The sequence below is a fragment of the Electrona antarctica genome (genome assembly GCF_951216825.1).
Source record: "Electrona antarctica genome assembly, contig: scaffold_25, whole genome shotgun sequence".
NCBI classification, from domain to species: domain Eukaryota; kingdom Metazoa; phylum Chordata; class Actinopteri; order Myctophiformes; family Myctophidae; genus Electrona; species Electrona antarctica.
Window position 1 is genome coordinate 8,363,784 of NW_027637034.1, and position 26,890 is coordinate 8,390,673.

General features: G+C 45.0%; 1 protein-coding gene across 1 annotated transcript; it reads left to right on the plus strand.

The window, feature by feature from the left end:
* Positions 1-562: 562 nt before the first annotated feature.
* On the plus strand, positions 563-26,813 carry LOC306919240 (uncharacterized protein; the record flags this gene model as incomplete). The annotated part of the gene is made up of 6 exons (XM_079532059.1): positions 563-863; positions 9,278-9,610; positions 12,154-12,297; positions 13,083-13,445; positions 24,968-25,069; positions 26,752-26,813. The coding sequence occupies 6 exons, from the start codon at positions 563-565 to the stop codon at positions 26,811-26,813; spliced, it is 1,305 nt and encodes a 434-aa protein (XP_079388185.1).
* Between the last annotated feature and the right edge of the window lie 77 nt (positions 26,814-26,890).

The window sequence follows — 26,890 nt, forward strand, 5'->3', positions numbered from 1 at the left end:
GGCAGCCAGATCCGGCGACGGTAACGGCAGACGGCATCAATGTTAAAATATTAAGTACTGTTTCCTTTTAATATCAATGCATCATGGATTCAAATTGTCAAAAGTGCAAAAAGCAGATCTACAAGCTCAAAGCGTGTCACACCGCAACACGAGGTTGTAGATCGTCTATTTGAAGATTCGAAGGCAGTTGCAAAACGCATGCATCTATCTATCTATCTATCTATCTATCTATCTATCTATCTATCTATCTATCTATCTATCTATCTATCTATGATTCAGTGACAGTTACACACCCCCACCAACAGGAGGCGAAAGGCATTTAGGCAACAGTGCCTGGTTTATTTTGTTGCGCATGCGTGGAAAACCTTTGACCCAGTGCTTGTTTGCACCATAGAGTATATGGGTTTGCACCACGTCACGTAGCTGCGTCTAGTTTTCCATTACGGTGATGGCGTTGTTTGTTGAACAAGTCAAACATGTTGTCGTGCCTCTCGGGAATTGTTGATGTTTGTGCCTTTATTACACATTCTATATTACAGTAGGAACAGAAAGCTTGGTGGAAATGTCTCCTAAAGGAGGTGAAAAGCGTCAAATGGAGTCTGTACGGCTGAAGATAAATGAACAGCTAGCGTCGGTGGGAGAGGAGATATTGTTTGTTGTGGACAAACAGCAGCGTGGTGCTGCTGATGTTTGTAGTGTGGAGCTTAGCGTCAGAGTGTTTGTGTTGGAGCGCCTCAGCGCGGTGGGAGAGTTCATGGTCAACCTCTTCCAGAGAGAGATGGAGACACTAGAAACTCTGCTGGAGAAACAAAACAAACTCCTGGACATTGATTTTGATATGGACATCGATCTACACACTACAGGTTAGTAGACAACAACACCAGCTTAGCTACAACAAGTAGCATCAAGCTAGCTGGACGGAACTACATTTACCAGTAGTTATACTAGCCCTGAAACATGACTGCCATGATAATCATCATGACAGTCATGACGCAACTGCAGCCTGTTTTACGCGATCGCTACATTTACAGTCCAAACGTGTATATAAACATTCCGTTTTCAAATATAAAGTACTCACAATTTGTCCCACGGGTGTTAGAAATTTGCTGGTACAGCGATTAGCATTGCTGCATCCCGCGTTGTTTAATAAAAAGCATTTTTATCCGAGCTCCCCGGCTACTTTTCTCAAACGGGGTTCGTTTGGGAAATACAAAGTTGCACACCGGGAGCGCACTCGCCTATTAGTCTGTATTGGCAGTGCTGTCAGCGTGCCTATATCGAACACACCCAGTGTTTCAGACTGCCACACTCCTCCCGACCGATAGGGGCGCGTAGTTGAAAGCCAATGGCAAAAAAAAAACACGGATAAAAATGCTTTTTATTAAACAACGCGGGATGCAGCAATGCTAATCGCTGTACCAACAAATCTCTAACACCCGTGGGACAAATTGTGAGTACTTTATATTTGAAAACGGAATGTTTATATACACGTTTGGACTGTAAATGTAGCGATCGCGTAAAACAGGCTGCAGTTGCGTCATGACTGTCATGATGATTATCATGGCAGTCATGTTTCAGGGCTATAGTTATACTAGCTCTGGTCCATAGCTCTAATGCGTTGCATTTCGAGCTATGTTTCCCAATTCCTTTTTTAACCCTACCCCTCATCCCTTGCCCCTACCCCTCAGCCCTTGCCCCTTCCCCTTTCCCCTACATAATGAGTGTCAAGGGGTAGGGAGATAAATCATCACCCTAGGAATTGGAACGTCCCTAAATATTGAACGTCCCTTGTAGATATTGATATATTGATATACAACCTGTTCTCAGAAAATAGCTGATCTGCAAGCTCACTACAGGCTAGTGGTCCCCAAACCTTTTCATGTCAAGGACCCGCAAATTGACAATTAGCCCGCAGACCCCCATTTGAAGAGATATGCCAGGGACCCCATAGATTTTTACGAATCTAGCAGTGTCACGGACCGCCTGTGTGACATGCATTAGTCCATGGACCCCCATTTGATGGCATTTCTGTCTCTGGGACCCCCAATTTATATTGTGAAATCAATGTTAATTAACTCAGAGTGTACAAATGGACCCTTATGGGTCCATTTGGTTCCAAACTATCATTTAGCTGGGGACCCCCTGGAACTCTCTCAAGGACCCCTGGGGGTCCCCATAACCCACTTTGGAAACCACTGCTATAAGCTGTAGATCGGCTATTTTGGGAGAAGAGATGATGATGAAATAAATATATTGTGGTGACTAGGCACACACAGAACAGTTGTATATGACATTAATAATTCACTGCGTTGTTGCCCACGTTTAATATGATTGTTCCTCATTATAATGCAATGCAGTGTGTTACCTTTAAGTCCAGAAACACACCTCCGAGGTGTTGACATATTTACCTCTGCGACAAGTGTTGTCTCTCTCTCTTCTTTTCTGATTAAACGGAGTGCCACCATCGTTGGCTTTTCCAATCTGAGAAATATCTCCTTCTCTTTTCTGCCTACGCCGGCACTCCTACATTGGTGACCCCGATACTCTTGGACGTTTCCAGAGTTTACTGAACATGTCAGCTTCACTGAAATTGCCCGAATTTTGGGAACGAAATGCAAGCGCGTGGTTCGCACAGGCGGAGGCTCAATTCGCCATCAAAGACATCACAGGGGATGAAACGAAATTTTATCATGTGGTGGCATCTCTTACCAGCGCGACTGCGGGGAGAGTGGTGAGTCTACTAGAACGTCCTCCGACGAGGAACAAATACGGGACTTTGAAGGCGCATTTACTGAATACTTTTGGACTTAATGAATCCGAGCGTGCGCGCCAACTCCTCTCGCTTCCCGGCCTCGGCGACAGCAAGCCGTCTGAGCTGATGGATCACATGCTGGCTCTACTGGGAGACCATCAGCCTTGTTTTCTTTTCAAGGAACTCTTCCTGCAGCAGCTTCCAGACCAGGTTCGTTTGGCACTTGCAAATTCTGCTATTACTGATTTTCGTCTGCTGGCCAGAGAGGCAGATACATTTTTCTCGGCTGGGAAGAAATGTTTTGCGGCCACGCCCACTACTGCCTCCAGTGTCTCCAGCAGTGATGACCATATGTATCAGCCATACTCCATCTCTGCCACTAACACTATGCCCCGACGTGCAAAGCAGCCAGGAGGATTATGTTTCTACCATGCCAAGTTTGGCAATAAAGCCAAGAAATGCCTTCCTCCCTGTACATTCAGTGCGTCGGGAAACGCACCGGCCGCCACCTATTAGCAGCCGTGGGTGACGGCCGTACCAGCGGCTTGCTGTTTATCACTGACTCCATCTCCGGTCGTCGTTTTCTTTGTGATACAGGCGCCCACATGAGTACTTTGCCAGCTTCGGCCACAGACATTCGCATAGGGCCACGCGGCCCCCCCCTTGTGGCAGCCAATGGCAGCACAATCCACACCTTTGGCACACGCACTGTGACGGTGTGTTTTGCTGGTCAGCGTTTCACCTGGGATTTTGTGTCGGTGGAAGTCTCCACCCCCCTCTTGGGCGCTGATTTCTTTTTTGCCAATAAACTTCTGGTTGATGTGAGGAACCGACGCCTCGTCCATGCTGAAACGTTCAGCTCATTTCCTTGTGAGCACAGTGACACTGCCCCGACAAAGCTGTCCAGTGCACTCTCGCCTGCTGATGACTTTTCTCACCTCCTCGGGGAGTTCTCAGACATAACCACGCCTACTTTTTCATCTACCTCCACCAAACATGGCGTGTTGCATTACATCTCCACCGAAGGCCCACCTGTGCACGCCAAGGCCCGTCATCTTGACCCACACAGGCTCGCTATCGCTAGGACGGAGTTCGATGCAATGGAGCGCCTTGGCATCGTGCGTCGGTCAAACAGGCCCTGGGCCTCCCCCCTTCACCTAGTGCCCAAGTCCAATGGTGGTTGGCGCCCGTGTGGTGACTACCGGCGCCTTAATGCTGCCACTACGCCTGACCATTACCCTATTCCACACATCCATGACTTTTCGGCCCACCTGGCGGGTGCAACTATTTTTTTCAAAAGTGGACCTCGTCCGCGGCTATCACCAGGTGCCCGTGCATCCTCAGGACATTCCCAAAACAGCGGTAATCACCCCGTTTGGGCTTTTTGAGTTTCTCAGGATGCCATTCGGACTCAAAAATGCTGCCCAAACCTTTCAGCGTTTGATGGACACGGTTCTGCGCGACTTGTCATTTGTTTTTGTCTACCTCGATGACATTTGTCTGGCCAGCACGTCGAAAGCAGAGCATCTGTCGCACCTACGGCTTCTCTTCAGTCGTCTCAGGCAGCACGGCTTGATCATCAACCCAGCGAAGTGCCAGTTTGGAGTGTCTTCTATGGATTTCCTGGGCCACCACATCACTACAGCCGGAGCAATCCCACTGCCCTCAAAGGTGGAGGCAGTGCTGAAGCTCCCACGGCCTCTCACGGTCAGGGCTCTACAGGAGTTCTGTGGCATGGTAAACTTTTACCACCGTTTCGTGCCTCGGGCTGCCAACCTTATGCGGTCCCTATACAGTGCTCTCAAAGGGAAGAACTCTCCTAGGCACGCCATTTCTTGGTCCACGGACATGTTGGTGGCTTTCTCAGCGACAAAACATGCCCTCGCAGGAGCGACTATGCTGGCTCACCCAGTGCCAGGGGCTCCTGTTGCTCTCACCACGGACGCGTCGGACTATGCTGTTGGTGCTGTTCTCCAGCAGTTGGTCAAGGGTGTTTGACAACCGCTCGCTTTTTTCAGCCGCCAACTTCGTTCCAGCGAGCAGAAATATAGCACTTTTGACCGTGAGCTCCTCGCCCTGTATTTAGCAGTTCGCCACTTCCGTTTCCTGCTGGAAGCTCGCCCATTCACTGCCTTTGTGGACCACAAGCCTCTGACTTTCGCCATGGCCAAGGTGTCGGAACCATGGTCGGCCAGGCAGCAGCGCCACCTGGCGTTCATCTCTGAATTCACCACGGACATCCAACACGTGGCAGGCAAGGACAATCCCGTGGCTGACTGCCTCTCTCGCGTGGTCATTGGCGCGGTGCACCTCGGGATCGATTATACCCAGATGGCTGTGGACCAGGCCTCAGACCCCGACATTCAGGCTTACAGAACAGCAGTCACTGGCCTGAAGTTGGCGGACGTACCTTTTGGCGATGACGGCACAACACTACTGTGCGACGTGTCTCTGGTGCTGCCACGTCCTGTGGTGCCGCAGGTCTGGAGACGGAATGTTTTTGACGCCATACATGGGCTCTCGCACCCCGGCAGTAAGCCGTCACAACGTCTTGTGGTGGCAAAGTTTGTCTGGCATGGCATGAAGAAGGACGTTCGCGAATGGGTCAGAACCTGCGTGGCATGCCAACGTGCAAAGATCCATCGTCATGTTAAGGCCCCGTTGGGGCCCTACACAGTTCCTGAACGGTGTTTTGACCATGTCAATGTTGACCTGGTGGGACCTCTTGGTGGGATGCTGCTAAGACTTTCCTGCCAGTCCCGACCTCGCACCACTGCCTGCCCCAGGTGCACATCCCGCCCGACCTGCGAGCGGCGGGGTATGTGTTTATCCGCCACGATGCCCATCGGGGACCCCTGCAACCACCTTACGATGGTCCCTACCGGGTGGTGGAGGCTGGCGACAAGACGTTTGTTGTTGATATTGGGGGCAGGTTGGATCGCGTCTCAGTGGACCGACTGAAGCCGGCCCACCTGGATTTGAGCCGCCCGGTCGAAGTGGCGCAGCCACCGCGTCGTGGTCGTCCCCCGGGTGGGGCTCCCTTGGAACAGGTCCGGCCCCCTTTGGATCTCCCACACTGCCGCCCGGTACCTACTCGCCGTCAGCACCCATCTGTCACTCTCCCGCTGCGACCTCCTTTGCCTGCCCAGGAGCTTCGGAATAGCTTTGGGCGGGTCATTCGGGTCCCTGGTCGTTTCACTGGGCCAGTTCTTGTGAATTCTGGGGGGACGTGTGTGGTGACTAGGCACACACAGAACAGTTGTATATGACATTAATAATTCACTGCGTTGTTGCCCACGTTTAATATGATTGTTCCTCATTATAATGCAATGCAGTGTGTTACCTTTAAGTCCAGAAACACACCTCTGAGGTGTTGACGTATTTACCTCTGCGACAAGTGTTGTCTCTCTCTCTTCTTTTCTGATTAAACGGAGTGCCACCATCGTTGGCTTTTCCAATCTGAGAAATATCTCCTCTTCTCTGCCTACGCCGGCACTCCTACAATATTGTAATTTTGTCTCATCTTGGTAGCCCACCAGAATGTAATTCAGCTAGATATAGCTCATTCTGACACCTGCTCAACAGTTGTACCTGATTCATTGATTATTGTATCAACAGTTTGTATAGAATGGGTACAGTTATATATCATAGCCTACAGGGTTAGAAAAAGGAAAAACAATTTACAGTATAGATAGAAGGGCCTGTGGTCACTGTCTTCATTGTTTTTAATATTATTAAGAACAGAGTCATTTTCTATCATGGAAGTCGTGGTATGCTACATAATATGAATGATAATGTTTAAATTCAACAACATTTAGGACAATCGTGATTCATCTCCATCCATCCAATGTACAGGCTGTACAGCAGCTTGCAGTCGGTTCCATAGCTGGTTTGCCTGGGGGGGGGGGGAACAACACCATTGCTAATTAGTTATGTAACTTTTGCAACTTGTGGGGATTAGCATAACATTGGTCATGATAAAACCATACCAGCTATCACTGCAGCGAGTAGCCAACGTTATGCAGCAACAGCGTTATGTAGGTACAGTAGGCTATTTCATCACAGCTTTTAAGAGCTCCAAAACTGCAGAATGTTGACATATCGGGGTCTGGGGGGTCGGACTGATGCCTGCTAGTTAAGATAGTAGTTTGCATCCGAGTTGTTCCACCGGGGCACCGGCGGTAAATAAAAAATAATAAAGCGCCGATGCGAAATGAATGGGTAACGTTACCGTAACGTTGTATGAATGCAACGCTGTAGCATATCGTTAGTTCAAGTGAGGTAACGTTAACCTTTGCTAGAGATTGCGATATTTTTGGCGATGCAGATTGTTAACACATTCAAATAATATATCATATTCTTCCATAAGTTCCATAATAAAGGACGGAAAAGGCGTCTTACCTCGTCCGCCTTCCGCCCTCTGTGATGTCCCTCCGTTTTAAGTCTGGTCGCGAATCCCCTTCGTTTGAAGGGGATCCAATCCCTTGCCCTCGGCCCTACCCCTCGCTCCAAAGAGAATTGAGATAACCCTTCCTCCTCACGTGAACGCGCATCAGCAAGGGGAAGGGCTAAGGGCCATGGAGAAGGGGGGAATTGGAAAGGGCCTTACTCTCGACTTCCGCCGCTCGCATGAATGCAGACCAGCCTCTCGTCTTTAGCGTAAATAAAAATAACGTTTTTGCAACTCACCAATACAAAGGCGGGTTGTGTCATTAGAAAGCCTACTTTCCTTAGTGGGAGCACTGTAAATGCAATGCATTAGAGCTATGGACCAGAGCTATAGTTATACTAGCCCTGAAACATGTTGTAGAGGCATTTGAGGATCCAAACCTCTAACTCCACATAGTGAGGGCCCTGGGGTGCATATAAGTATGCTAGTAAGTAGGGTAAGTATGAGGTCAAAAACAGTATGCCTTCCCAGCCTCACCAAACATTTTACATTGTTCTTAAAAGGCATGTCAAGAGACCTTAAACAGGCTACCCCACTTCCTCTCCCACTGAGCCTTTCAAAATAAAATGCAAGTTACAATTCACTGTTCCAGAATCACCGCAGAGGAGCTTTTACTTTGAAGGGGAGAAATTATAAAGGACACATGTCATGACGCAACTGAAGCCAGTTTTACGCGATCGCTACATTTACATGGAAAACGTGTAGGCCTACATAAACATTCAGATTTCAAATATAAAGTCCTCACCACATGTGCCACGGGTGTTAGAAATGTGCTGTTACAGCGATTAGCATTGCTACATCCCACGTTGTTTAATAAAAAGCATTTTTATCCGAGCACCGACTACTTTTCTCAAACAGGGTTCGTTTAGGAAATTCACAGTTGCACACCGGGAGTGCACTCGCCTATTTGTCTGTATTGGCAGTGCAGTCAGCGTGCCTATATCGAACACACCCAGTGCCACACTCCTCCCGACCTATACGGGCGCGTAGTTTAATGGTAAATGGTGCATTTATATAGCGCCTTTATCCAAGGCGCTTTACATAGATTGTGCATTACATTCACCCATTCATACACCGATTGCGGCGGAAGCCATGCAAGGTACCAACCAGCACATCGGGAGCAATTTGGGGTTCAGTGTCTTGCCCAAGGACACTTCGACATGTAGACAGGAGGAGCCGGGATTCGAACCGCCGACCCATGGATCATTGGACGACCTGCTCTACCTCCTGAGCCACAGTCGCCCCTAGTTGAAAGCCAATGGCAAAAAAAACAGCTCGGATAAAAAATAAGAATTACTGGCACACATGGTGATTACTTTAAATTTGAAATCTGAATTTTATGTACACGTTTGCTCTGTAAATGTAGCGATCGTGTAAAACAGGCGGAAGTTAAGCCATGACGCTTGTGAAGTACGAACGTCATGTGAACCATGTCTATAGTTATACTAGCCCTAGAATGTCTGTGATCATACATAAATTACATATATTCCTGTATACACAGCCATAGATCGGATGCCTCCGCTCCCAGTGAGCAAGGAGACATGGGCGGCATAAATGTGCTCCACGCTCCGGAGTGAGATATTGTCCTCTAGTTTCACAACTATGTAAAAGTTCTAAGGGCGAGGGGTCCGGAATGACAGCTGGACTTCCCTTTATGAGAGTCACTCGCAGGGCAGGGTTTTCTGCTGCAGCTCCAGAGTCGGAGGCACGGCGTGCAGAGTGCCTTTTTAAATCCATTCTCTGCAGCTGTAAGAAATTAATTAATATCAAACCGAAAGAGCGCGTATTACATTCTAAAAGACAAGTGTAGGTTACATTAATGAAAAACACATCGGTGAAATAATGTCGGCATCGGTGCCACAAATGACGGATACATCGGTGAGACCAATGTCGGGCTCTACTCACAACGCCTTGCTCTGTGAGGCATTGTGAAGAGACTCGAGACATTTTTAAAACGATGGTTATCCTGACAAAACAAATAGGAGAATAAATGTCATCTTTGAGTTGACAAAAGCACTTTGAGTTGCTCTGCTGATGCTACCTTCGCTCTCCTCCTTCTGTCTGTGTGTGTAAAGAGGTTTCATCTGAATATGAGGAGAGGAGATCCAGTCTGGTCCAGGAGGAACCACAACCTCCACAACATCAGGAGAGGAGATCCAGTCTGGTCCAGGAGGAACCACACCCTCCACAGATTCAAGAGGAACAACAGGAGAGGAGTTCCAGTCTGTTCCTGGAGGAACCACACCCTCCACAGATTAAAGAGGAACAACAGGAGAGGAGTTCCAGTCTGGTCCAGGAGGAACCACACCCTCCACAGATTAAAGAGGAACAACAGGAGAGGAGATCCAGTCTGGTCCAGGAGGAACCACAACCTCCACAGATTAAAGATGAACAGGAAGATGAGACTGGTGAGTCAACTTTTACATTACTACGTAGGAATATGTGGTGCAAGACTCTCTCAGGTAAAACAAATGTATGTAATGTAATTATATTAGTGTTATTTATAACAAGACCCAAGGGGGGATCCGTACGCTTCTCCGACCCGCCACAAATCCGACGGGCAATGGTCCGATTTTGTCGGACTATCGCCCGAAATATGGGCTTTTACCGCCAACGGTCCGACATGGCATTATACAGACAATCATCCGAAAACCGTTGTTTAGACCAGGCAATGGTCCGACACTAGAGACTTTGGCTTGGGGAGAGAGAGGGGGGTGCGTGCGTGCGTGCGTGCGTGCGTGCGTGCGTGCGTGCGTGCGTGCGTGCGTGCGTGCGTGCGGCTTGGGGAGAGAGAGGGGGGTGCGTGCGTGCGTGCGTGCGTGCGAGAGACTTTGGCTTGGGGAGAGAGAGGGGCGTGCGTGCGTGCGTGCGTGCGTGCGTGCGTGCGTGCGTTTGTAACAAACGGAATCAATTAGGTGGGGGGGGGTGCGGGGGACAATTAACAAACGGAATCAATTAGGTGGGGGGGGTGTGCGGGGGACAATTAACAAACGGTGCGGGGGACAATTAACAAACGGAATCAATTAGGTGGGGGGGGGGTGCGGGGGACAATTAACAAACGGAATCAATTAGGTGGGGGGGGTGTGCGGGGGACAATTAACAAACGGTGCGGGGGACAATTAACAAACGGAATCAATTAGGTGGGGGGGGGGTGCGGGGGACAATTAACAAACTAAATCAATTAGGTGGGGGGGTGTGCGGAGGACAATTAACAAACGGTGCGGGGGACAATTAACAAACGGTGCGGGGGACAATTAACAAACGGAATCAATTAGGTGGGGGGGGGTGCGGGGGACAATTAACAAACGGAATCAATTAGGTGGGGGGGGTGTGCGGGGGACAATTAACAAACGGTGCGGGGGACAATTAACAAACGGTGCGGGGTACAATTAACAAACTGAATCAATTAGGTGGGGGGGGTGCGGGGGACAATTAACAAACAGAATCAATTAGGTGGGGGGGGTGTGCGGGGGACAATTAACAAACGGTGCGGGGGACAATTAACAAACGGAATCAATTAGGTGGGGGGGGGGTGCGGGGGACAATTAACAAACGGAATCAATTAGGTGGGGGGGGTGCGGGGGACAATTAACAAACGGAATCAATTTGCATGCCCAAGGGCTGCCAAACGCACGCGCGCACGCACGCACGCACGCACGCACGCACGCACGCACGCACGCACGCACGCACGCACCCCCCTCTCTCTCCCCAAGCCAAAGTCTCTAGTGTCGGACCATTGCCTGGTCTAAACAACGGTTTTCGGACCATTGCCGGAACTATTGTCTGTATAATGCCATGTCGGACCGTTGGTGGTAAAAGCTCATATTTCGGGCGATAGTCCGACAAATGTCGGACTGTTGCCCGTCGGAATTTTGGCGGGTCGGAGTAAAGACCTGCACCCCTAAAGGGTCATTCAGCAACTGTAACGATAAAGATATAATTTGGTAACTCATGGCCCCCCAAAAGACAGACAGACACACAGCATGTTGTTTCCGCTCGTGCTGCTACAAAAGTATAGTTTTATACTTAAAGTATAAGTTTGAACCCATAATCATGTATAGATCATGTAAGATTTTTGGCATAAATGGTGAGGAAAAAAGAAAGAAGAAATAACTTGTGTGTGCGTGAGACCATTTAAAGCACGAGACATGGTACGTGCACCACTGGACCACTCAGGATCTGTCCAGGAAGGTTCTAATCATCAATCAGCACCAGACACAGTGGTGGATTCTTGAGCCACAATGGTTCTGTAGGCTCCACCTGGGAAACGGTGGTTCTGTAGGCTCCACCTGGGCAACGGTGGTTCTGTAGGCTCCACCTGGGAAAACGTGGTGCTGCAGGCTCCACCTGGGCAACGGTGGTTCTGCAGGCTCCACCTGGGCAGCGGTGGTACTGCAGAGTGCAGAGTCCACCTGGGCAACGGTGGTGCTGCAGGCTCCACCTGGGAAAACGTGGTGCTGCAGGCTCCACCTGGGCAACGGTGGTTCTGCAGGCTCCACCTGGGCAACGGTGGTTCTGCAGGCTCCACCTGGGCAACGGTGGTGCTGCAGGCTCCACCTGGGAAAACGTGGTGCTGCAGGCTCCACCTGGGCAACGGTCGTTCTGCAGGCTCCACCTGGGCAACGGTGGTTCTGTAGGCTCCACCTGGGCAACGGTGGTTCTGTAGGCTCCAACCTGGGCAACGGTGGTACTGCAGAGTCCACATGGGCAACGGTGGTGCTGCAGGCTCCGCTTGCAGCTTGAATGGCCCTCCTAAAGGCCTCACCGTGGGGTTGTTGGGCTTCCTCCTCACGGAAGACACAGGCTGGGGCGCCAACCCATACTGCTCCCGGGTGCCGTCCACCTTCCGGCTATCACCCGTCTCTCCGGTGGTCACCAGATTATTCCTGGTTGTTCAGTAAACCCTTTTTGAATGATAAGTACAAGTTGTTTCTACTGGTGATTTCCACAGAGCATCACAGGGAGAGGTCTACAGTATCTAGAGATATGGCCTCCAAAAGACATTCAACATTGTCAGAGGAACAGCCAGAGGTGGACCAGAGACGTGGACTGTTTGATGCGAAGATGCAACCTTTAGTAAAGTTGTACCGTATAGGTATGTGCTGTTTTGTTTACTTACTTACATAAAGGGATATTTCACTTTCAAAATAATTGTGGGTAATGTTATCGTCTACTATATTTATTTTTATCAGACAAGCCAATTGTAACTTCAAACTCCATTTTAACCATCGTAGATACACAGAAAACACCCATCCCTGGTTCTAGTGAATGATATTGTCCTTCCTTAGACTCTAAGGCTTAGAGGGGGACAGCCATAGCTGAATGGGTAGAGAGCCCGTCTAGGAAACAATGTACCACAGTGATGTTGTTAGGTCTGCAGTGGGTCCCAGGACCCACGGGTGGGAGTCCTAGTAAAAAATGTATATATATATTTTTTAGAAATTGTAATTGTTTGATATTATTGCATTTATACAAATCCTGCATCAATTCAAGATTGAGACCTGGAGTCACCACTCCACACTATATGTATGACACACTAAAAAATTGTATTGGAACATGTTCTTCCAACAACCAGTTTGAGTTTGTGTCAATTGTTTCAGTTTTCTTTTCTTTTTTTCTTGTAGTGTCATTTTGTCATAACCTTCTGTTGAACACTTGTTACTTATTTGTAACTATTCAAATGCAACATTATAATCAATACAAACAAAATATGTCTTCTAAAATCTTTACTTGGACAAGTAAGTAAATGTTCTTGTCCAGAAGTGGCTCAAAAATGTAATGGCAAGCCCTGAAAACTGTCTTTGATTAGAAATGGAGAAGATGATGTTCCTCCAAAATGCAAACATTAAATGTTTTTCTCTCTTTGTGTCTTTTTTCTAGCCGTCCCGCACCTCCCTGTGTGTAAAGAGGTTTTCACTGAACAACCGGAGAGGAGCTCCAGTCTGGTCCAGGAGGAACCACAACCACCACAGATTAAAGAGGAACAAGAGGAGCTACTTCAAAGACCAATGGAGGCTGATGGGTCAACGTTGACATTACTAGCAGTGAAAAGTGAAGATGATCATGATGATGAAAACAGAGAGACAGAGCCTGTAGCCGGCACCTCAACCGAACACATGAAAACACAAGCTGATGTAGAGTACTGTGGACCATCACAACCAACTAGTGACAACCAGCTCCTCTCTTCACACTGTTCTGTATCTGACACTGAAGACAGTGATGAGTGGCAGGCGCCCAGTGAAGGTCAGTCAACTTTAAACACACTGAAGTCACACAAGACACAACATGTGGAAGGACAAAGATTGTCTTTGAGCAGCATGCTGTCCAAGGACTTAAAATCATCAAAACATATTCACTCCATGAGGAGCCACACAGGGAAGAAACACTTTAGTTGTACAGACTGTGGCAAATGTTTTAATCTTAAGGCAAATCTGACTAAGCACTCAATGATTCATACAGGGGAAAAGCCCTTCACTTGTACAGTTTGTGGTAAAGGCTTTATTCAGAGTGGTGATCTAAAAATACACATGAGGACTCATACAGGTGAAAAGCCCTTTACTTGTAACGTGTGTGATAAAGGCTTTGCTCAGGGTGGTCATCTAAAAATGCACATGATGACTCATACAGGGGAAAAGCCCGTTACTTGTAATGTGTGTGGTAAAGGCTGTCTTCACATCGGTAGTCTAAAAACACACATGAGGACTCATACAGGGGAAAAGCCCTTTACTTGTAACGTGTGTGATAAAGGCTTTGCTCAGGGTGTTAATCTAAAAACACACATGAGGACTCATACAGGGGAAAAGCCCTTTAATTGTAATGTGTGTGGTAAAGTCTTTATTCAGAGTTGTGATCTAAAATCACACATGAGGACTCATACAGGGGAAAGGCCCTTTACTTGTAACATGTGTGGTAAAGGCTTTGCTATGAGTGGTCTTCTAAAAACACACATGAGGACTCATACAGGGGAAAAGCCCTTCACTTGTAACGTGTGTGGTAAAGGCTTTGCTAGGAGTGGTCATCTAAAAAGACACATGAGGACTCATACAGGTGAAAAGCCCTTTACTTGTAACGTGTGTGGTAAAGGCTTTATTCAGAGTGGTGATCTAAAAACACACATGATGACTCATACAGGGGAAAAGCCCTTTACTTGTAACGTGTGTGGTAAAGGCTTTGCTACGAGTGGTCATCTAAAAAGACACATGAGGACTCATGAAAGGGGAAAGCCCATAGACACATGAGGACTCATACAGGGAGGAAACCCTTTAGTTGCAGTTGGTGCCAAATGCTTGGGTCAAAATGCATCTGAGGATAATGAGGAGGAATCATACAGGGAAGAAGTGGTTAGTTGTAATAGTAATAAATGCACATTTTCCCCATGAACCCATTTGAGTTGACACATGATATAACATCATTCATTCTATTCCAGGATGACAATGACAGATGATAGATACTAAAGCAGTGGAATCACATAATCTGACAATAGATTGTCAAAGTCCCGCCCCTTTCAGAACGAAGACGGCACCAGAAGAGAAGTTCCGATTCATTTCCCCATAGACATATCAATACATATTTATTTAAAGACCTTTTAAGCCTCAGAAAAAGCCAACTCAGATTGTGACAAATCATGACAATGACAAAAAATGTTGATCCGGACAAATCATTAGAAATAAGAAAAACTCAAAGTGTTACTCTCCCCTTTTTTTCTTCTAATTTGTTTGGCCCAATTATTTTTAGTTTATTGTTATTGTTATTATTTGTCACCATCCGAATTTAAAGACCACCACAATTTAGTTTCTTGTTATCTTTTTGTATGTAAAACCTATATAAACATGGCAGAGAAAGTTTTTGTCTTTGGTAGATTATTTCTCTATGGTAACACTGTTTAATTATACCGTTGGATGTTTCAGACGTTATACCTTTATACGTTTGGAAACTCAAAACAATTCAATGGCAACAGAAAGTTTGGCATTGGCAGAGATTTGTCACATTTGTTGTGGGTGTATCCCACACATACTAGCATGTTCATTGTCAGCTTGTAGATTCATAAACCAAGTGTGATGCTATGTTAACACATTTTCCTGCACATTTGATTTGTTTCTTCAGTATTTTGTTTCTTTCTGTTTTCTTTTTTTTCAGGATTTGGAAAGTGAAAGTGGTTAAATGTGTCTGTGTTTTATAAATATTGAACCAATGTTAAAAGTACTAACATTGGTTGACTAAATAAATAACTAGTTTGCGTCTGTTGGAATGAAGGTTCTTTCATATTCTGCAAACTGCCTACAACTGCTACAGTTTCTCATTTTTATTTTATTTTTTTCTTTAACCTGTACTACCTATACTCAAGGTATTAATATTATTATTATTATTATTATTATTTTAATTACATCCATTATTATTATTTGTTGTTATTATTATTGTTATAATTATTTGGGGTCAAGTCCGATGGGGTAAAGATCCCTTATTGTTCGTACAGCAACGCAGATCGGCCGAGGCTGCCAAAACTTGCTGTTCTGGCTTAACTGTGCAGTCGTTTTTTGCAAAACTTGGCAATATGGTAGAGGGCTATGCTACTTTAAACGGTGAGGCCCACAACCATTGGCCAAAGGGTGGCGCTATAGCACTCAAGTGACAATTCCAATATAAAAAAGGTATAGCTCATGAACCTGACAGTCAGCGGACTCCCTCTTTACCAAGCGTTTCCACCTTGTAGGTTCTGCCTCGCGTAGAACATACACGCCCGTTTAATCTAACGTGATGATGTTTATGGTCGCTATCGGAACACGTTACTAACATGTTTCAAATGGACAGATCTACAAGATAACAGCGTGTCTGTTGTGCACCGCGTTACACTTGTAGATCAGCTTATTTTGGCAAGCAAGCCCCTATACGATGGATCCACTTGTTAATAAAGTAGCAATCTGTAGGATATCCTTTTCTCACGTATAATGAGAAAGAAGTTAATTGATTTAAGTTTGACCTCAAGACTAAAGGCTAATACAACTTGGCAAGAATATTATAAAAGCCATTTATATTGAACAATTGCTCACTCATTCTCCTTTGCAGATGTAGTGTTTCGCAGGTAGCGGGGATTGAACCCCAGTCTCCCACTCGCCAGACCGACACACAACCTGTTGTGCCAACAGGGCTGAGCCTGATTGCAGGGCTGTTGTGGGCCGGGTCTTGATATCTTTCATCAGAGCTTATGATTATTATTTGATTAATATCATATCACTGTCGTATGTCGGAATGACTGGGGAAATGGATCAAATCTGGACACACAACACAGCTATAATTTATTTTTCAGATGGTAAGTCCACTGATGAGTTCTTGTGATGATATGATATGTCGTCATGAAATATTAAATGATTCACGGGACATTTGGAGTTACCGAGGCATGCATGTCTGGCGTTCATGTTGTGATCAATATACAGTAGCCTACAGTATAGCCCTATTGGCCCCACAGCCGATCAGCCTAAGTTTTAAGCCATGCTCTGCAAGCCAGCTCTCCTCCAAAGGATGAGATATGAGCAGGCTGCCTCATTGGGAACAGATGCACGACCATTTTGTCGTGGTATTTATATAAGTCACATTCAACAAGCTTTACTGAGCAGATTGGGCAGATTGGCCAAAACATCTTTAAAACGGCCACATGTTGCATTTCTTTCACCATAGTAAATGCTACTTTCATGGACTGGAGAGGGCAGTTTTTTACAGACGGGCTGAAGCCTATGCACGTGTCTGCCTTTTCTTAACGGTCACTAGTGGACCTAGAATACAGTGTTTTGGGGGTCTTCTCCTGGCTGGCAGGCCGGCCGGCCGGAGGATTGACATTAAATATGTGGATTGATCCATCATGATATGCTGTGGTCTCACTCTTTCTACCAACACCTCTTAGTGCGGCGACACATTCCCATGATGACAGTCTGTTAAGAGAGCCCACGCAAAACTGCCCAAAAATCACTTTCACCTAGAAAATCCATTCACATTTTATATAATTCAGCTGACTGTGGAGACACATGCTGGAACTTTTTACTTTGAAATGTTTTATAGTTTCTGAGTTATTTAATTTAAACGCCAAATGCATACTCAATGGCGAAAACACAAACTTTGGCACCACGTATTAAAAAAAATTAAAAATCATTGTTTAGATTTTTTAGATTTTTTTTAATTAAAAAAAAATATATATATGTATATATATATTTGTTTTTTTTCAAAGACGTCCACAGACGTCTTGGGCTATGCACGTGCGGTAATACCCAAGCACAAAATGTGTTAAGATGTGATCTTTATTGTCTGTATATATATAAATGATAAACCCTTTTTACCGGATATGCCTGTTACCCAATGTGTTTATAATGACGCTGCTAATAAAGATGTTCAAGTTATTATGGTCACGAGCTGAATGTAAGTGCTGAGTCCTCATTCTTTTCCTCCGTTATGTTTGTTTAGTCCGACTAGCTCCAGGCTATCTAGACTCTTCCTTATCGCTGTAATGGCAGCTCTGCTAACACAGTCTATACAGAGTAGCCTATCTGGTATTTTTGTAACCTCCAAAAGAAAAACTAAAAACAAGAAAAAATTATATTATGAGACCATCACTGCGTCAAATGTAATTCAAAAAATTTAAAATGTTACAGAAAATATACAATATTCAAAATTGGCCAAATCGTCACCTATCTAAGAAAGGATTAGAAATTAATTTTCACAATATGGAACAGTGTCAAACAAGATGTAATGACTCAAATCCTACTGCTTGGCAGGGTGGGGGCGGGGGCGGGTGCCCCATTTTAAATATATATATTTATATGATTTTTTTTGGGGGTGTCTCCAGTTCAGTTATTAAGGGGCCAAGCTAAATGGCCTATGGTCCCTTATTGTAGTTGTCTGTTTTTAACTCTTTGAGCGTTTCAAGGATTTCTATATAGTAGGTAGACTTCTCTATGGCATAATGCCGTTTTTGAATGATTTATTGAAAATTCTCTGTTGTGAATGTGTGACAACGAAAGACCTTCAGAGAAAGCTTGACTTGTCTGCTTCCAGGAAAAAAATGAACTGAGTTGATAAAATGTTTAGTTTTTGTGTTGGAAGCCATTTAAAAGAGCCTGCATTTACACTGGGTAGTGTTTCTAGGACAACAAAAAAAGTTATGCCCGGTTGAAGTTTTATTTTCTAAATAACTTTTTTTCTGCTGGGCGTACATAGCCATGCAATATCTCATTGTAAAGGGTGAGTTGTCTAGTTCAATTAAAATAAAATAAAAAGTTTCTCACATGTACCACTGTAGATATTTTGCCATCTATAAATAGCATGGTCAGTCATGATCAATCTGACCTATCCAGCTAAAAGTCCCCATATCTCTGAATTGGAACATCGTATAAACTCATTCTAACGCACATTTTGATATATACCATGTTTACATAGTCTTACCAGTACCTTGTCTATTCATGCATGTATCTCAAAAACCTATTATGAAGAAACACAGTTTTGATAAAAAACACATCCAAGGACATTGTTTTGATATGACTTGGTGCCCATGAAATGTATCAAAATATAGACTTGAATGTATACTGTATTATAAAAAATAAATTGAGTTATTACCATCTACCGTTACTGAGTAAATCACAGTTGAAACTCGCTTAGTCATATACAATAAACCTCACAATAGTGAACAAAATAGCCATGACAGGTCTAACTCATTGTAAAAGCGTCTTTTATTTTTTACGACTACTAACATAATAAAATTATAATAAATATTACAGAAAATAAATAGGCCTACATACAAAACAGTTGTCCCCAAACTCCCCAGTGTCCCCAAACCACTGCATTCCAGTTGTTCTTGACGGTGTGTGTGTGTGTGTGTGTAGGCTAAATAATAATAATTTAAAAAAAAACTGCCCCCCTGAAATGAATGAATCCGGTTCAGTGTCGGAGAACTCCATCGCAGTCTTGACTCTTCGTCTTCATCATCATCCTCCTCCTCATCTGATGTCAGTTCTAAATATATAAAAAATAAACATTTAGCCTTTTGTCAGTGCACGCTACTATTACATGGTGTTTGTAGCTGGCTGCTAGTATCACGATAAAATAATAGGCGACGTTAGAATGACACCAATGAGTGCTCGCAGGTATAATATCCAGCACCATCGCGTCGCCACATTCCACTGGCTGTTGGCTAGTTGCTAGCAAACACTGTTGAGTGGTGTAAACCACTCCTACAACTGGCTTTTTTGTGCAGAAAAAATGAGCATGGTTGCTATGTTCACCCTGTTCACCCGGGTGTGATTCCTACAACTGGCTTTGTTTGTGCAGAAAAAATGAGCATGGTTGCTATGTTCACCCTGTTCACCCGGGTGTGATTTCATTACGTCAGACATGATTTCATTACGTCATACAGACCTTACACCACTCAGTTCACACGGGTGTGATTGTATACAATACAATGAATGCGATTATCATGCAAGCTCATATAACTCATGGACAAAATAAATCTACAAGCTCACAACGCGTCACGCATGTGACCTGTTTGAGCTTGTAGAGCTGGCTGCTAGTATCACGATAAAATAATAGGCGACGTTAGAATGACACCAATGAGTGCTCGCGGGTATAATATCCAGCACCATCGCGTCGCCACATTCCACTGGCTGTTGGCTAGTTGCTAGCAAACACTGCAGAAATGGTACTGGCTATTGGCCGGGGGGGGGGGACGTAGGCTATCTGACATCATAGTCATCATCATCATCACACGGTGACACACTAAACAATGTAAAAGCATGATTGTATACAATACAATGAATGCGATTATCATGCAAGCTCATATAACTCATGGACAAAAGAAATCTACAAGCTCACAACGCGTCGCGCATGTGACCTGTTTGAGCCTGGATTAAGAGCGTCTGCTAAATGCCTAAATTGTAAATTGTAAAATTGTAGATCATCATGTTTGTTCTCCGTCTTTGTAGACAGTAAAAGGTGCTGGCTAATGGCTGGAGGGGGGGTTAGTGTCGGTCGGTGCAGTACAAATGTATCGTAGCAGGCATGCAGCCATACACGCATGGCAGTACAATTATTTTATATTGTAGCGTGCCATATACTAGGCGATCTGATCTGAAGAGTAATGTTCGCTCCTTTTATTTACTGTCTACAAATACGGAGAACAAACATGCATCGTTTACTGAAGCAACGCGTGGTTATGCGCGACGCGTTGTGAGCTTGTAGATTTATTTTGTCCATGATTTCTGATCACTATAGAAGGGCATTTTCTATAATAAGATTACCTCAAAACATTCCGGGTTGATCGTCTTCTTTCAATGGTTTCCCGGTATAGCTCATCGGACGACGATGAGGAGACAATGAGTGGTAGTGGCCGGTCCCCGCTCCGGTTCTAAGCCCAGCCACCGGTGGGGACTGGAGAAGGCGACTGGGACGCGTATGGATCAATACTACTACCACAAAACTCGCTCAAATAAATATTACTGCTTTCAACTTTTTCTGATAGAAAATCGCTCGGGCGAGACGTCAAACGGGCTGAACACTGAAAACTATGAAAACTCCCTCCGCCCCCACTGTTTACTGGGGTGTGGGATCAGCTTCCAATGGCAAAGCGTACACGTGTGTCACGTGACACGGGTTTTCTGGGAAATGTAGTTGATATTTATGCTCAATACTCTATACAGAGGTGCGGACCGAATTAATCAATTGGTATTAATAAAAAAAGAGAACTACGGAAAATCACGTACAAGTCAGACAGAACTAATGCATAACTCCACGTGTTTTCCAGTAGTAATCTGTCTAAGGGTTAAGGGGCCGCGCCCGAAGTGCCTGGCCCCTTAACACAGCGAACGCGAACAACGTATCCGTACGTTATTAATTAATCAAACGTCCGGTGCTAACCACGTATCCATACGTTTTAATCACTTTTTTATAGAATACTTTCATTCATCTTTTTACCCACCCGGACAATGAAGAACCATCCCCCTGTCATTGCTGCTTAGTCCCGCTCACGTGATCAAAAAAAAAAAAAAGCCCCCTCCCCTCCTGAAAACAGGAGGGCGGGCCGCTTTACGTGTAGAAGCCAGGGTAAAATGGACGCTCCCATAATCTAGTCGGAGAAGAATCAAATTTCACCTAACCTCGCCTCACCAGGCTTCCCTCCACCTCGGACATTTCACCCAACACTATAATACTTGATTCCCCCCTCCCCTCCTGTTTCTCCAGGAGGAGGATCTTGCGAGATGGGGGGCTCTGTCTCTCGGAAAAAAACATGATGAACGGAACGCTGCATAAACACATATGCACCGGATCGGCATTGCATAACGTCTGCAACACACATGGACAGATGCATGTTTCCTTCTTCATACTGTAGCGACCAAACGATCCCCGAGCCTACAATACTACGAACTAACAAACGAACCACAGTATCGAGGGGCCGCCACGACAACAGACAGTGTTCCGTTGGTGGATCACGTATTGCCATGCAGAGCCGTCATAATCGGAGATCACTCGGACGTGTGATTGTAACGCTTTTTTATTCATTATAATTGTAGTGATAAGACCGCAATGAACGCGTCGGGGACGTAATCGACCCGGGTGTAATGTATAACGAACTTTTCCGCGTCCTAAACCGTGGTGTTGTGATCTGAGGAAGTCATTTTTTCCTTGTCGTCGACATCACAGCCGGGCTTAGCACCTCTCTGGACACTCCCGGTGAAGCTTTTTTTTTCTTCCATCGCTCCCAAGCTGCATGCCCAGGCATGTTCCCCTATACTAGCTTGAAAAACAAAATCAACTGATGATGACAACGCGTCTCACCGTTATACTATAGTTCTGAACCGAACGGTGGAATGGGACTTTTTATAGCCGTACGGATCAAGACTTTTGCTGCCCAATGTGCCCATGACCCCCCCCCAATGTTACTGCGATCAAGACAATGAAAGCAGTGAGATAGATTAGGCGAGGCGAGGCGATCATCATCATCATCATCCTCATCTAAGAAAGCAGAGTTATGAAGGTTTATAGTCAGACATTGACAGGCAGATATAAAAATAAACACAATAAATATGCTATACATCCTATACACCGAATGAAAGCCCTGAATGTGTACTTTTACGAGGAAAAGAGTAAACATTGATCCCATGTACAGTTTGTCATAAATTGGTTACTGGATGCACATTGCGCCCACCAGATATAACTGCAGAGAAGACATAGACCCAAACTCAAGATTCACAAAATAAGGCCTATTGCGACATATAAATACTATATACCGTATGAAACAGAAGACTCTCTGCTTTCATAAGAAAAAAACTTCTACTGTAGTAATAATAAAGATCACACCCCTGTGAAGTGAGTGGTGCAACTCTGTCCCATATTCTGTTCTCTGCTTATTCAATACAGCTCGCTATATACGGACTGAGGCAGAAAGTCAGTAAACCTTTTATTTACAGTTTGGTCTGTAAACGTCTACTGTAATAATACAAATCACACCCCTGTGAAGTGAGCGGTGCAACTCTGTTCTCTACTTATTCACTACAGCTCGCTATATACGGACTGAGACAGAAAGTCATGGAAACCTTTTATTTACAGTTTGGTCTGTAAACTTCTACTGTAATAATAAAAATCACACCCCTGTGAAGTGAGCGGTGCAACTGTTCTCTACAGTTGCACCGTGCAAGCAGAGAGTCTTCTGTTTCATACGGTATATAGTATTTATATGTCGCTATAGGCCTTATTTTGTGAATATTGAGGAGTTCACGTCCATGTCTTCTCTGAAGTTATCTGGTGGGCACAAGCTGCATTCAATAACCAATTACTGTCTAACTGTAGATGGGATCAATGTGTACTGTTTTCCTCGTAAAAGTACACATTCAGGGCTTTCATTCGGTGTATAGGATGTATAGGATATTTATTGGGTTCAATTTTATATCTGCCTGTCAATGTCTCTGACTTTAAACCATCCATAACTCTGCTCGCTGTTCAAGATAACCACTTCCAGGCAAATGCAGGTGTTGCAAAAAGGTCAATATCTCCAGAATGGAACATGGTACAATCAAAATGTATTTTTTAAATTGAAGTGGACAAGTTCAGCTTTCTTTTGATGTATGCGTGTGATTCTCGCTATAAGAGAACATTTTGCTGTGGGCCCCCGAACAAGGCCTTTGTGCAATGTTAAACGGTAGCAACATCAAAATAGGCCTGGGGAGATTCTGTAGCAATCAAAGTGTTAAAACAAAATTGCATTTCTGGCTTAACCGTGCAGTCGGTTTTCGTGAAACTTGGCAATATGGTAGAGGGGTATGCTAAACGGTGAGAATGCAAAGCCCATGGCCATTGGCCAAAGGGTGGCGCTATAGCACTCAATCAATAGCACTCAAATGCAAAATTTGAACAGGTATAGCTCCGTTTGACCGTCAACAATAAAACTTGGATAGACATATGCGTCTCCTCATGTCGAACAACTTTCGTGTTCTGACTTTTGACCTCTGACCCTGGCTAATGCTGCATTCACATGGAATCAGGCAAGCAGTAGATCAGGCAAACATTTTAGTGGAAGGGAGCAGGACGGTAAACGGAACAGGACGGCACGGCAGACTGGCAGACGGCATCAATGTTAAAATATTTAATCTTTTTACCGTGCCGTCCAGCAGGTTTTGCCGTTTGCCGTCTACCGCTTGCCTGATTCCATGTGAATGCAGCATTAGATCACCCACTATTTTGAATTATACATATTGTCTTATGTCAGCGCTCCAGGCCAAACCATGCAGTTGTTTTTCACGAAATGTGGAAATATGTTAGAGGGCTATGTCACCCTGCTTAGACACAAAGCCCACAACCATTGGATAAAGGGTGGCACTGTAGCACTCGATTGAAAATCAGGCATAGCTCATGAACCACCAGCTGATTAACCACCAGTAATAATTACTAGGTAATTAGTACTAATACATAGATAATAATTTAGACTCCCTGATATTGGTGTCCAGTTATCGGTGGTGGACAAAGTAGCGTACGTATGCTCAAGTATTCCTTTTAATGACAAATTAGTGAAATTACAAAGTACTTTTTCCTTTTAATATCAATGCATCATGGATTCAAATTGTCAAAAGTGTGCAAATAGCTTATCTATCTATCTATCTATCTATCTATCTATCTATCTATCTATCTATCTATCTATGTGAAGCCTGTACTTTTAGGCTAAACAGCAGGGCAACTGGGTTGAACTGTAGTTTGACGCGTGCAGTGATTAATTCATTATCCAGTCGTTGAATCTCTTTTGGATATGTCAATCCATTTATTGAGCAAATCCACATTCGCAGCAGTAGTATTCAAACTTAAATAAACTGTGTAAACTTTCAAATAAACAACAAACTGAACCATCGACCATGCACGGTCGAAAACTGTGTCGTCTTCCCCTGTCGCACCTGAGTGCCATCACAGTGACCGGTAATAAGGGTTTCCATGACAACCACCCACCATTCTGACTGACTGATTGCCATGACGTCATATAAGAAGGAAACATCATTTGGTCATTAGTTCATTTAAATAAATAAAACAAAATAAACAAAAAGCATTTTGGTTCCAACACACCGGCCCCTAATTGGGAATGGCAGGAGGCCGTGAGCAATTCAATTCAAATAAATACAAAATGGAGCCAATAATTCATACAAAACTCAAAACCAATCCTCTCTTAGAGGTTTAAGTGTCTGCTTCGTGGATCAAGCAAAGCTTGGTTACTGGTCTGTCCAGTGTGCTGGTTTTGGTTTTGACCCGTGCAGAACGCACTAATCCTTTCCTGTCAGGATATGTCTCCAAGACTCTTCCCAGCAGCCAGGAACCACGTGGAGCTGTCGCGTCCGCGATCAGCACTATGTCTCCAGGTACAAGACTTCTCCTCTCCTTGCTCCACCTCTGTCGCTCTTGTAGCAAGGGTAAATACTCCCTGAGCCAGTGCTTCCAGAAAAGGTCAGAGATGTACTGAACCTGTCTCCATTTCCTTTTGAGGTAGAGGTCAGACTTCTCAAACAATCCTGGTGGAAGAATTGGCATCCTTTTCATGGTGAAAATGTGGTTGGGAGTGAGAGCTTCCAAGTCATTAGGATCTCCAGACAACTTTGTTATGGGGCGATCATTAAGAATGGCTTCGACTTCACATAGCACCGTTTGAAATCCCTCGTCATTCAAGGTTTGCTGGTGTAGAACTGATGTTAGTATTTGTCGAATCATCCGTATGATGTGCTCCCATGCACCTCCATGGTGAGATACTGTTGGTGGGTTGAAGCTCCACTGAATTCCTTCCTCCAGGAATGCAGACTGAATTTTGCTTTGATTTAAAGCAGCCAGCGATTCCTTTAACTCTCTGTTGGCACCAACAAAATTGGTTCCATTGTCAGACCGTAAATGAGAGATTGGTCCTCTTCTGCAAACAAACCTACGTATGGCATTTATACAGGAATCTGTATCCAATGAGTAAGCAACTTCCAAATGGACTGCTCTACATACCATACAGGTGAAAATGGAGCCATAGCGTTTTTCAAACGAACGCCCCCTCTTGATCTCAATTGGGCCAAAGTAGTCAACTCCAACGTTGGTAAATGGAGGAAGATCAGCAACGATGCGCTCTAAGGGCAAGTCTGACATCTTCTGCTCACCCAACTTTCCTCTATGGCATCTGCAGAACACACAGTCAGACAGGACCTTTCTTGTAGCTGCATTGGCACTAGTGATCCAATATTTTCTCCGCAATCTGGAGAGAACATGGTTCCTTCCGCCATGGCCCACTTGTTCATGTATGTACTTCAGTATGAGAGTAGATACATGGAGGTCTTTTGTGAGGATAACAGGATGTTTGGATTCCTCAGGCATTGCTGCCCTACTCAGCCTCCCTCCAACTCTAAGCAAACCATCCTCCAGAATGGGGTCCAGTTTGTAGATGGGACTGTCTTTCTTCACTTCACCCGATCCAGATGTCAACACAGCAAGTTCATCTGGGAACCTTCGCTGCTGAGTGAAGCGTATGATGGCCGATTCAGCTGTGGAAAGGTCATCTGGTGTTTAAATGTTGGCTTCCCAATGCAGCTCTAAAGCTTCTCATTTCCTGTTCAGCCTTTTCCACATTTTCCTGTCTCAGCTGGTTTCTTTTTCGACTCATGTCTAATAGAGTCTTCCTGAATTTCAGGATCAGAGCAACTGACCTCTTCAACCTTTTCCAGTCAGAAAAGTAGGTGATCAGTTGGTGTGTGGCACTTGGTGTATCGATTATTACTGCGTTGCTGGTGAGATCCTTCTTGACCTCAGGGTCATCAGCAGCAATGTTACACTCCAAGGTACCATCTACATCTGGCCACTCATCCTCTGGTTTCCATAGAAACTCAGGGCCTTCAATCCACCTTCTGTTGTTCAGCAATTCATCCACCTTGACTCCTCTTGAGGCTTTGTCTGCAGGATTCTGGGTGGTATGAATGTACCTCCACTGTGTGACATCTGATGTTCTTCGGATGGCAGAAATCCTGTTTGCCACAAAAGTGTGAAATCTCTTGTTTTCATTTCTGATGTATTTTAGGACTGAAGTGCTGGCAGTCCGGAAACAGGATTTCTCAAGGCAACGCTGCATTTCTGCTCTGAGCATAGTGTCGATACGAATGGAAAGAACAGCTGCAGTGAGTTCTAATCGTGGAATGGTGACATGTTTTAGTGGGGCC